Source organism: Artemia franciscana, chromosome 20 (genome assembly GCF_032884065.1).
Source record: "Artemia franciscana chromosome 20, ASM3288406v1, whole genome shotgun sequence".
In the NCBI taxonomy this organism is placed as follows: Eukaryota; Metazoa; Arthropoda; class Branchiopoda; order Anostraca; family Artemiidae; genus Artemia; species Artemia franciscana.
Window position 1 is genome coordinate 5,104,138 of NC_088882.1, and position 12,001 is coordinate 5,116,138.

At 34.2% G+C, this 12,001-nt stretch overlaps 1 protein-coding gene across 3 annotated transcripts in view; it reads left to right on the plus strand.

Annotated features, from left to right (window-relative positions):
• Nucleotides 1–12,001, plus strand: part of LOC136040349 (gamma-aminobutyric acid receptor alpha-like) — a 143,428-nt gene that overhangs the window by 93,238 nt on the left and 38,189 nt on the right. For all 3 annotated transcript variants that reach the window (XM_065724596.1, XM_065724595.1, XM_065724594.1), the window contains exon 7: nt 1,483–1,635. In XM_065724596.1, coding sequence (XP_065580668.1) covers nt 1,483–1,635 — 153 coding nt within the window. The remainder of the gene's footprint in view (nt 1–1,482; nt 1,636–12,001) is intronic.

Here is a 12,001-nt window from a genome sequence, read left to right on the forward strand (position 1 = left end):
ACAAAACAAAGTCAATTATTAAAATGATACCCCAAGAATCCATAATAAGTTATTCAATTGTGTATTTACACCCCCCACACCCCCCAAAAAATCATACTTACTAAAAATAATTTCTTTATTTTCTCTCTTAAACATAGAAATATCACTATTATTTTTAATGCTCTGATCAGCATGATTTTAATTTTGAATCCCCCTATGAAGCACAGAAAACGTCGACCGGGTGGAAACAATCAATGGAATTAATCCCTCCAGAAGATTGATGTCATAATCGGGATCTCATATTTACTAAACTGTCAAAATATGAAAGATGTGTACCATGTCAAAGCCTAAAAATAAACAAAAGTGTATAAATTCTCATATTCCAAAAACTGGCAGCATCCAAACCTATTGACTCCGTGCGATCACAATAAAAATATATAATTACCTTTAGGCTAAAAGAGAAAATCCCAAAAACTGACCAGCTGAAAACAGTGTTTTAAATTATCATTTTTGGTTTTTTTTTATGATACACACTTCGGAAGAATTGGATAAACGGAAATAGGACAGTTTAGCAGCTCTTTAGAAGGAAACATCTTAATATAGAAGAAGAGTAGCACAATTTTATCAAGTACTCAAAACAAGTCCTTTATTTCAAAACATCGTCATGAAATAGCTAAATATATTTTAATTTAAAGAGTGGGAGTTCAGGGAACAGTATTCCCCCAGCATTAAGGATAACGGTAGATATAGAAAAAAATGAGAGGAAATTAAATGAAGAAAGCTATTTAATGAAATTAAAGAGTGATATTCAATTTTACAACAGGTGAAAATTATCATGCATACGAGGAGGGCTATCCTCCTAAACTCTCCTGCTTTTTACGCAATAGTTTGACTTATTTCTCCTATACATCGAGAGCAAATGCTCCAAAATAAGTGCAAGGGGAACAGGACAAAGTATTTCCTATAATGCCTCATGATTAGAAGGACTTGTTGATCGCAATATTGCTTTAAACAACACTATTTTAACTCAAACTGTTTGAAAGTCAATCAGTAAGTAAAATATATTCGACAACTAAATGGTTGTATTTGTTCACCATAAAATGTTTTCGATCATGAACTAGTAAAATTTCACCACAAAGGGTTGAGCGGCAACCCTCCCCCCCCCTCGCTGTTCAGAATAATTTTGTTCAATTTAAGGTTCAAAGACGCTCTTAGTTACATTTCAACTAAAAAATTACCTATCATAGTTATAACGTCAGAGGAAATCAATTAAAGAAGGACCGCAAGCCCATAGTAACCGAAAATTAAAAAAATTAATTTGGAAAATTGTCAAGTGAGGAAAAATGAGCATTTGAGAGGGATTCAAATACGGCAATAATCATAAGAGGCTAATTTTATTTACTGGTGAAACTTTGAGCTATGAGAGTGTAATTTCTATTTTCTTATCAAGTTAGACTTTATAAATAATTTTACGTTTAACACTAAGGACTCTTGTACTTACAGGTGAATTTTCTGTTTTGGAAGTGATATTCAACCTTCGAAGAAATAGCGGATACTTTTTAATACAGGTTTATGTGCCTTGTATTTTAATAGTCGTGCTTTCATGGGTTTCTTTTTGGCTAAACAGAGAAGCAACAGCTGACAGAGTAAGTCTTGGTAAGATACATTAATTACTTTGTATATACATAATTGTTGCAGCAGCAGGTGTGACTTAGTAAAGAACTAACCAAATGCCATATTGGCAGTAAATTAACAAAAAAACAAAGAAATTGCCAATTGATAGATATTTCTCAAATCTACTTTTAAAACAGTAAAGAACTTTAGCGTAAAGAGCGGCGCGTTGAGGAGGGAACAGTCCCTTTCATATACGGAGTAATTTCTTTTCGTTCTAAGTTTTAATGTCGCTCCTTGCATTCAGTTAAAAATTTATTTTTTTTATTTAATTTCTGAACGTTTTTGAATTAATGCATGTTTTGATTTTGGCTCTCCGCACATGAATACATAGAACGAAATTTGCATTTTTTTTTTTTTTTTTTTTTTTTTTTGACTAAATGGCTTTTTCTTGACTTGATCGGACGATTTTAAGAAAAAAGGAGTGGAGGAGGAGGCTTAGTTGTCCTTCAATCTTTTGTCTACTTAGAAAGGCAACTAGAACTTTTAATTTTTTAAGAACGTTTTTATTAATAACAAATATACTTAACTTCCGAATTAACTTCCGTAACGAATTTCTATATTGCTATATTTTTATTACGTATATGAGGGGCTTTGTTCCCTCTTTAATACCTCGCTCTTTACACTGAAGCTTAAATTGTGTCCCAATTCTTAAAGAATGGCCCGTGAATCACAAAGGCCGAAGAAGAAATAGTTGAAATTACTAAAAATACTTTAGCGTAAAGAGCAGGTATTTAAGGGGAGATGAGCCCCTCATATGCGCAATAATTCCCGTTTGTTTTCTTTTAATGCTCCTCCTTGCTTTCAGTTGAAAAACCCTTTTCATATTTATCTTTTCTTTGTTTTTTTTTTAAATAGTATTAGAAAATCCTGCGCCCTTTCATGGAAATTCTCTCCTCCCATGACAAATTCCTTCGAGGAAAGATCCTTCCACGTAACCCCTCCCCTCAACCCCCTCCCTATCCAAGAAAAAAAATCCCCTGAAAACGTCTGTACACTTCCCAATAACCATTACTATGTGTAAACACTGGTCAAAGTTTGTAACTTGCAGCCCCTCCCCCGCGGACTGTGGGGGAGTAAGTCACCCCCAAAGAGATAGTTCTTATGGTTTTCGACACTGCGGAACAAAATGGCTGTCTCAAAATTCTCCAATTTCTTTTTGTCACTTAAAAAGGGCACTAGAACTTTTCCATTCCGTTAGATTGAGCCCTCTTGTGACATACCAGGACCACTTGGTCGATGCGATAACCCCTGGGGAAAAGAAAGAAAAACAAATAAACACGCACCCGTGCTCTGTCTTCTGGCAAAAAATATGAAATTCCACATTTTTGTAGATAGGAGCTTGAAATTTTTGCTACAGGGTTCTCTGATATGCTGAATGCGATGTTGTGATTTTCGTTAATATTCTATGACTTTTAGGGTGTGTTTTCCCCTATTTTCCAAAATAGGGCAAATTTTCTCAGGCTCGTAACCTTTGATGACAAAGAATAAATTTGATGTAACTTATATATTTAAAATCAGCACGAAAATTCTATCCTTTTGATGTATCTTTTAGCATCAAAATTCCGTTTTTTAGAGTTTCGTTTACTATTGAGCCGGGTCGCTCCTTACTACAGTTCGTTATCACGAACTGTTTGATTATTTTTGGTTTGATGGAGCTCTTTACATATCTTTCAGAAACTTTTTTTGTGGAAGTTTTGTTCTTATTTAAGTATTTTAAACAGCAGAGTCGTGACAGAGACAAACCTTAGCTTAAAGAACGAGATGTTGAGGAGGGGACAACCCCTTTCATACACGAAATAATTTTTGTTCATTTTAAGTTTTAATGTTGCTCCTTCCTTTCATTTAAAAAACTTGTTATTTTTTTTTATTTCTGAACATTTTTCAACTAATGCAGGTTTGGATCTGGCTCACTGTGCATTAGAAATTAAAACAAAATTTGCATATCAATTGGGGCAAAGTTTCCACCCTGTAAAATTCCCTGGAAATTTCACCTCCAGAAACTACCAGCCAGGACAATGCCTCCCAGACAATTCCATTCTAGCTGAAAAATAAACCAAAAAAATTTTTGCGAACAATTCCGGCTTAATTTGTTTTCTTAGCCCACTTTCATTTGAAAAAGACTTTTAAAAATCATGCCGGAATCCCCCTACATGGAAAATGCATCCCACAAATACCACACCATCCCTGACCCCTAGTAGAAAAGTGCAAAATACCTTCCAGTAACAATTACTTTACATAAACAGTGGACGAATTTCATGACTTATAAGCCTTTCCTCCGGGGCTTTGAGATTAGAATCGAAGACATAATTACTGAGCGTTTATGGCTATCTCAAAATATAGATTAGATGACTTATTGAAAAAAAGTTGTGTGGGAGGAGGCTAGTTTCCCTCCAATCTTTTTGGTCATTCATAAAGGGCACTAGAATTTTTAATTTCCAGTCAAATGAGCCCTTTCTCGATATTTTAAGACTATTGATTTGGTGTGATCACCCCTAGGAGAAACACAAAAATAAACAAAAAAATAAACACGCATCCGGGATCTGTCTTCTGGCGAACAATACAAATTCCACATTTTTGAACATAGGAGCATGGCACTTCTACAGGAGGATTTCTGAATAAGCCCACTCTGGTGTTATGATTTTCACTAATAATCCTTGACTTTTAAGGGGTATTTTGTCCATTTTTTTTTAAACCAGGCAAATTTTTCGATTAGTTTTTGGACAGCTTTTGATTAGTAACACTGAACTTAATGGATCTTATATATTAGGAATCAACATAATAAGCCAATTCTTTTGCTATATCTATTACTATCAAAATTTCGTGTTTTAGAGTTTCGGTTACTATTGAGCTGTGTCGCTCCTTAGGACCACACACTTTAAAAAAAAATCATTTATGTTCTTGCCAGGGCAAGGGGGCAATTCATGAGAACTGTTGGGAAGTTTTATTAGGAAGGGGACGTCTCTGACACTAAATAGAATAGTTTTGAATTAAAATGGAATAGTTATGGGGCATCAAGTGATGGCTAATTGTAGACAAAGCCAAGACAGATAGTCTAAATGAGTGAGAAGAAAAAGCAGGCATTAATTCCCCCCTCATTACCGTCGTTACCATCTCCCACTTATGCTACACCTCTCATGCATGTCGCTCCACAATGCCGGACTAGAGTCAAGCTGTTGAGGTTATCCCCGGCTCGACACGCTGGGTTCTTCCATTATAATGGAAGATTTCAATTATAATGGAACATCAGTCAGGTTCACATGTTTAAATGGAAATAATAGTTCTTATTTTTTTTATTTACGCAGTTGGTGGTAATGAACTGTAAGTAACAAACAAATACAACGTAGAGACAATAGGGAAAATTTCAAGACAGTGGAAATTATTTCTGTAGATATTTCGGCCCTATGTCCAAGCGCCGTCTTCAGCACAATACAAGAATAAGAGAGAAACTATATATATATATATATATAAAAGAACTTACATCAAATTGTGAGGATCAAAACTGAATAATTAAAAACGCTTTTTAAAACATTTTTTAAAAATAGCCCTAGCATCCTTACTTCAACGAAGTTCAACCAGGACTGGCGAAAAAAATGAAATGAGAATACAAGCCCATTCAAATTGAAGAGAATAAAATGATTAGATGCAATTTCTTAAAGCTAATTTTGCTTGTTTAGCAGCCTGTCTCAAAGGCCTTTTCGTAGTTGGTTCAGTACTATTATAAATCGGTTTAGTAAAATATTTTGTTAGATCATTTTTAATTAAATTTGAGTATAAAGAATTTAGTGAGTATTCCCCCAAGTCCCTGTTCAAAGAAATATTATTATTTATTTTGAGATTAATTTCGATTGATTCTCGAACCACCTGTTTTATTCCCAAATCATTACTAATGAGTGAAGAGTTTTCAAAAAGTATCATGTGGGACGGATTATTAAATATATGCCAACCTAAAGCAGAATCAAAGGAGTTGTTGGAACTATTTGAAATTAAGGCCTTGTCTATGTCATTTTTATGCTGTTGTAACCGTTTGTCTAGATTCTGATGGGTCCTGCCGACATAGTATTTTCCGCAATCACATGGTATTTGATAGACCCCTCTTTGGCGAGTAACTGGGGTCTTATCTTTACCCGAATTTAAGAAATTGATGATTTTAAAATTATTAGTAAAAACTACGTACAGATTATTTTTTTTGCAAATATTTTTTAATTTTGTTGTGATCTTTGGGATATACGGAAGATAGACAATATTTGAGGGCTTATCAGTTGCCTCACATTGTAAAGTATCTTCTTCGATTTTACAAGAATGTCTTTTTATTCTACGGTTAATTATTTTATTGACAAAAGGAATGGGGTATCCATTACCAAAAAGAATATCTCTGATAAAGTTTATTTCTGCATTTATATATGAATTGGAGCAAATATTCAGGGCACGATCAATAAGGGAAGTTACAACTGCTCTTTTAACTTGTAGGGGGTGATTTGAATTAAAGTGAAGATATCTATTGTTTTGTGTTGGCTTTCGATATATAGTAAAATCCAGTTCATCAGCATTGCGAATAATTAATACATCTAAAAACGGAAGTTTATTTTCAATTTCAACTTCTAGGGTGAACTGCAAATTTCGGTCATAAGTGTTAAAATGATCTAAGAAGCCCCGAAGCTCAGCTTCCCCATAATTCCAAAGTGAAATTACGTCATCCATGTAACGACCCCAATAGACGTGTTTTAAAAAATAAGAATTCAATGCCCAATTCTCAAGATTCTCGACGTAAATATTTGCTAGTAGCCCGGATAAAGGTGCTCCCATGGGTAACCCATTTTTTTGCTGATAAAAAGAATCGCGAAATTGAAAATACATAGAAAACTTATTACAAATTTTAACAAGAGTCATTAACACTTCACAATCAATTCCTTTCGTTGAAGTCTCGATCAGGTGGTAATTTTCTTCTATTTTGTTTTTTAATAATTCCTCTGAAATAGTTACATCTATATTTGTATACATTGAAACAATGTCGAAACTACTAACTATTGTGTTTTCTGAAATACTTGTGTTGCTAAGTTTTTTAACCAAATCTGCCGAGTTACGAATATATGAATTTTGAGAATACAATAAAGGTTTGAAAGCTGTACAAAGCCATTTTCCAATATTGGCAGCGGGGGCTTTAGTACAAGCTACAATAGGTCTTAGGGGAATACCCTGTTTATGTATTTTTGGTAAACCGTAGAGTTTAGGACAGAAACTACCACGGGGAAAAAATTTATTGTATAGTTGTGGGGTGATTTTACCATTTTGTTTTAGCTGCTTTAATTCATTTATAATATTATTAGTGAACTGATCAGTAGGATCATGAGTTATTGTTTGATATGTAATTGTGTCATTTAAATGCGAAAGAATTTTGTTGTCATAGTCTGTCGTATTCATGACAGCAAGTGAATTGCTTTTGTCTGCTTTAGTTATTGTAATAGAAGGATCTTTTCGGAGATTAGATAGTATTTTTATGTCGTGCAAATTTTCCGGTGTGGAATTGGTAGGAGGCTTAAACTTTTTTTGGCTGTTATAGAGGATATTTATAAGACCAGATCTAACTTCATCCGGGTTAGAGACAGAAGGATAGCGTTTATGCAAAGCGGACTCTAGAGAGGAAACTATATCTGCCACAAGAACCTGTTTCGGTAGAAAAGAAAATTTTGGACCTTTTACTAGTGTTTCGATTTCCTGGGGTTCCAATGTTTTAGAAGAGAGGTTAACGATAGCAGGTCCAGGAGTGAATCTTGGAGAATAAATACGGTTTCTCATCGAAGATTCATTTCGTCAGCCTTCCAATTTTTTATAGAGGCGTTCCTTGGACAAGCGAAAATCGTGGCTAAACAAATTTTTTTCTAATCTAACAACTTGAGCAAAATCAACGGTGGACAGGTTTTCCAGCAAAAAAGTTTCCAACGATTTTCTCTCTGAAGAAATAATATGTTGTTTCTGTTTTTTGTCCTTAATAATATGGACTAGGGTTTTTAACTGTAGTGTATGGGCAAATTGCGCTTCTTTCCGGGTATTTAAATGTAATTTATATCTTAAAGACTTGGGAATAAGGTTTTCATTTCTACAGGATTCTAAAAAAATTTGTTGATTGATAATATTAGCATGTTTTTTACCTAGACTAATAAAATAAAAGATATCATAGGTCAACTGCTCCCCATAAGCTAGACGAAAATCGCGACGAAGACCACACTGCCTTTCCATAACAAACAAACACAACGTAGAGACAATAGGGAAAATTTCAAGACAGTGGAAATTATTTCTGTAGATATTTCGGCCCTATGTCCAAGGGCCATCTTCAGCACAATACAAGAATAAGAGAGAAACTATATATATATATATATATATATATATATATATATATATATATATATATATATATATATATATATATATATATATATAAAAGAACTTACATCAAATTGTGAGGATTAAAACTGAATAATTAAAAACACTTTTTAAAATATTTTTTTAAAAACAGCCCTAGCATCCTTACTTCAACGAAGTTCCACCAGGACTGGCGAAAAAAATGAAATGAGAATATTAGTTCTGAAGAGAATAAAATGATTAGATGCAGTTTCTTAAAGCTAATCTTGCTTGTTTAGCAGCCTGTCTCAAAGGCCTTTTCGTAGTTGGTTCAGTACTATTATAAATCGGTTTAGTAAAATATTTTGTTAGATCATTTTTAATTAAATTTGAGTATAAAGAATTTAGTGAGTAATCCCCCAAGTCCCTGTTCAAAGAATTATTATTATTTATTTTGAGATTAATTTCGATTGATTCTCGAACCACCTGTTTTATTCCCAAATCATTACTAATGAGTGAAGAGTTTTCAAAAAGTATCATGTGGGACGGATTATTAAATATATACCAACCTAAAGCAGAATCAAAGGAATTGTTGGAACTATTTGAAATTAAGGCCTTGTCTATGTCATTTTTATGCTGTTGTAACCGTTTGTCTAGATTCTGATGGGTCCTGCCGACATAGTATTTTCCGCAATCACATGGTATTTGATAGACCCCTCTTTGGCGAGTAACTGGTGTCTTATCTTTACCCGAATTTAAGAAATTGATGATTTTAAAATTATTAGTAAAAACTACGTACAGATTATTTTTGTGCAAATATTTTTTAATTTTGTTGTGATCTTTGGGATATACGGAAGATAGACAATATTTGAGGGCTTATCAGTAGCCTCACATTATGAAGTATCTTCTTCGATTTTACAAGAATGTCTTTTTATTCACCAAGTTATTCACCAAGTTTAGTGCTACCCATCAAAAGTTAAGAGGCTGAAAAAGTTCCCTGATTTTTTAAATAGAGGGGAAACACCCCCTAAAATTCAAGGAATCTTGATGAAAATCACACTATCAGATGCAGCGTACCAGAAGTTTCAACCTCCTATATACAAAAATGTGGAATTTTGCTATTTTTGAAAGAAGACAGATCACGGTTGCGTGTTTATTTGTTGATTTTGTTGTTGTTTTTTTGTTGTTGTTTTTTTTCCAGGGGTGATCGTGTTAAAATAATGGTCCAAAGAGATCGGAAAAGGGCATTCAACTAGAAATTTAAATTTCTAGTGCCAGTTTTAAGTGACAAAAAGCTGGAGCAAAAACTAACAAAAAACAATTGTCCTCGGAGATCAGGAGAGGGCGCATTCGAACAGATTGGAGGGCAACTAGCCCCCTTCTACGCCCATTTATTTCACAAAGCCAAAGGATCAACATTTTGAGACAGACATTTTGTTCAGTTTTGCTTAAAGATCAATTAAATATATTTTTAAGGGTCAAATGATATCCCACAGTTCGTGGGGAGAGGCCTGTTAGTTATGAAACTTGCCCATTGGTTACATATAGTATGTGTTATTGGGGAGTATACAGACATTTTTCAGGGGGGAGAGGTAATTTGTGCTTCGGGTAGATTTCCATTGGAAGAATCTTCCTTGGGGTGGAAAATTTTTTGGGGGAAATTCCAGGGAATATTTTACCCTGGGGGGATTTGAATGAATTCCTTTACGGAATTCTTGTTAATTATCTTATATTATTTTTGCCAGCTCAATTTTGCATGTGGAGATGTTCCAGGGGAAATATTCAGGAGCTATTTTCCGCGGGTTTTGATTTCCAGAAGAAAATTCCACGGAAGGGGGCGTTTCCGTAGTGATTGGTAAACCGATTAGAGGCTAAATTCTATTTCAAATGGAAGTATGCAAAGAAGAATTTGTCATGCTTAATCGTCTGCAAGACATTTTACGGTGAGAGGGTCAGTAAGGATGGAACTGTCTCGAGGGAATTTGCAGGGGGGTGCATTAGACATATAAAATTACCAGGGAGGAGTTTCCCTTGAGGGAGGATGTATCTTTCATTGAGGGTGTGGCAGATTTATTACTATTATTTGAAAAACGATCAGAAATTAAATCAATAAAACAAGATTTTCTTTTTAACTCAAAGTAAAGAGAAACATTAAAACTTAAACGAAGCAGAAACTATTCCGTATATGAAGGGTAGCCCCATATTCAATGCCTTGCTTTTTACACTAAAGATTGACTGTTTGTCCCGTTTTTACAGAACGGCTACAGAAACACGGGCCGTTAATTAAAATAAGAAGCTTTTTCAAAAGTCCTAACAATTATAGCGTTAAGAGCATGGTATTGAGGAGAGGAGAGGACATCATATACGGAATAATTTCCCCTTCTTGAAATCACGCTCTTTAGGCTAATGTATAGATTTTATCCCAATTCATTAATAACGACTCCTAAAACACAAAGCTCACTTTTTTAGACCATTAAGAAAACTTTTAAGGGAATAAATAACAATTTAACGCGAAGAGATAGGTATTTAAGGGGGAAGAAACCCTTTATATATCAGTAAGGGCAATAAATTTGGAATTTTCCATATTGTTTACATGTAGCATTAATAACATCACGTATGATTAAATTAGGTAACATTAGTATAAGTACATTAAGTACTAAGCAGCAATTTAAGTACTAAGCACATTAAATATTAAGCAGCGTGAAAAGCGAAGTGTTTTGGAGGGGGCAACACCCTTCTTATACCAGTGAAGCCTAATGGAATTTGACCATATTGTTTACGCATATTATCAAACAGTTTGTAGTAACGAACTGTAAGCAAGGAGCAACCCGACTCAATAGTAACTGAAACTAAAAAAAAACGGAATTTTGATACCAATGGGTGTATCAAAAGAGTTGTTTTATTGTGCAGTTTTCAAATATGTAATTTTCATAAAGTCTAGCTATGCCCGTTAAGAACTACAACCCTGAGAAAATTTGCTTGATTTTCGAAAAAAAGGGGCAAGCCCTTAAAACTCATGGATTCTCACCAAAACTTAAGCCATCAGATTCAGCGCATCAGAAAACGCTACTGTACAGGTTTCAAGCTCGTATCTGCAGGAATGGCGAATTTTTTTTTTTTTTTTTTTTGTAAGAGGCAGATCATGAACGTGTTTTTTTTCTTTTTTTTCCCCAGGGGTGATTGTATCGACTCAGTGGTCTTAGAATACCGTGAGATGGCTCATTTGAATAGACATTAAACGTTCTAAAATTTGCCCATTGTTTACGCAAAGTATTTGTTAGTGGGAAGTAAGTATACATTTTCGGATGGGGGGGGGAGAATTTTCTGCTGGGAGTATTTCCAGGGGTGAATTTCCCCGGGGAGGGAAGTTTCCAGGGAGTGAAATTGTCAGGGGAAATTATACACTGGGGAAATTTGCCAGAATTCTTATAAAAAATTCTTCTTATATATCTCGCTTTCGTTTTTCCGTCTCAATTTTACGCGTAGAGTAGTTAAGGGTAATTGTGTGGGATAAACTTTTACTGGAATTGAGTTGTCTATAGGATATTTCCATTGCAGGGGATTTCTCCGTGGAGGTGAGGCCATATTTCCTGGCATTATTTAAAAACGATCAGAAATTAAATTAAAAAAACGAGTTTTTTCAACTGAAAATAAGGAGCAACATTAAAACTTAAAACAAACAGAAATTATTATATATACGAAGGGGAATGCCTCTTCCTCAATACCTTGCTTTCTGCGCTAAAGTTTAAATTTTGTCCCAACTCCCCAACTCCTGAAACACAAGATTCGTTCCATTAAAACAATATGAAGCATTGTTAAAAGTACTCAAAAACTTTCACGCAGAGAGCGAGGTGTTGAGGAGGTGTCAATCCCCTTTATATACGTAATAATTTCTGTTCGTTTTTAGTTTTAATATTACCCCTTATTTTCAGTTGAAGAGACTTGTTTTTTTTTTTTTTTTTTTCCTTTTCGAAAATAGAAGCGAGTTTATATGTTTGCTCAAAATAAGACA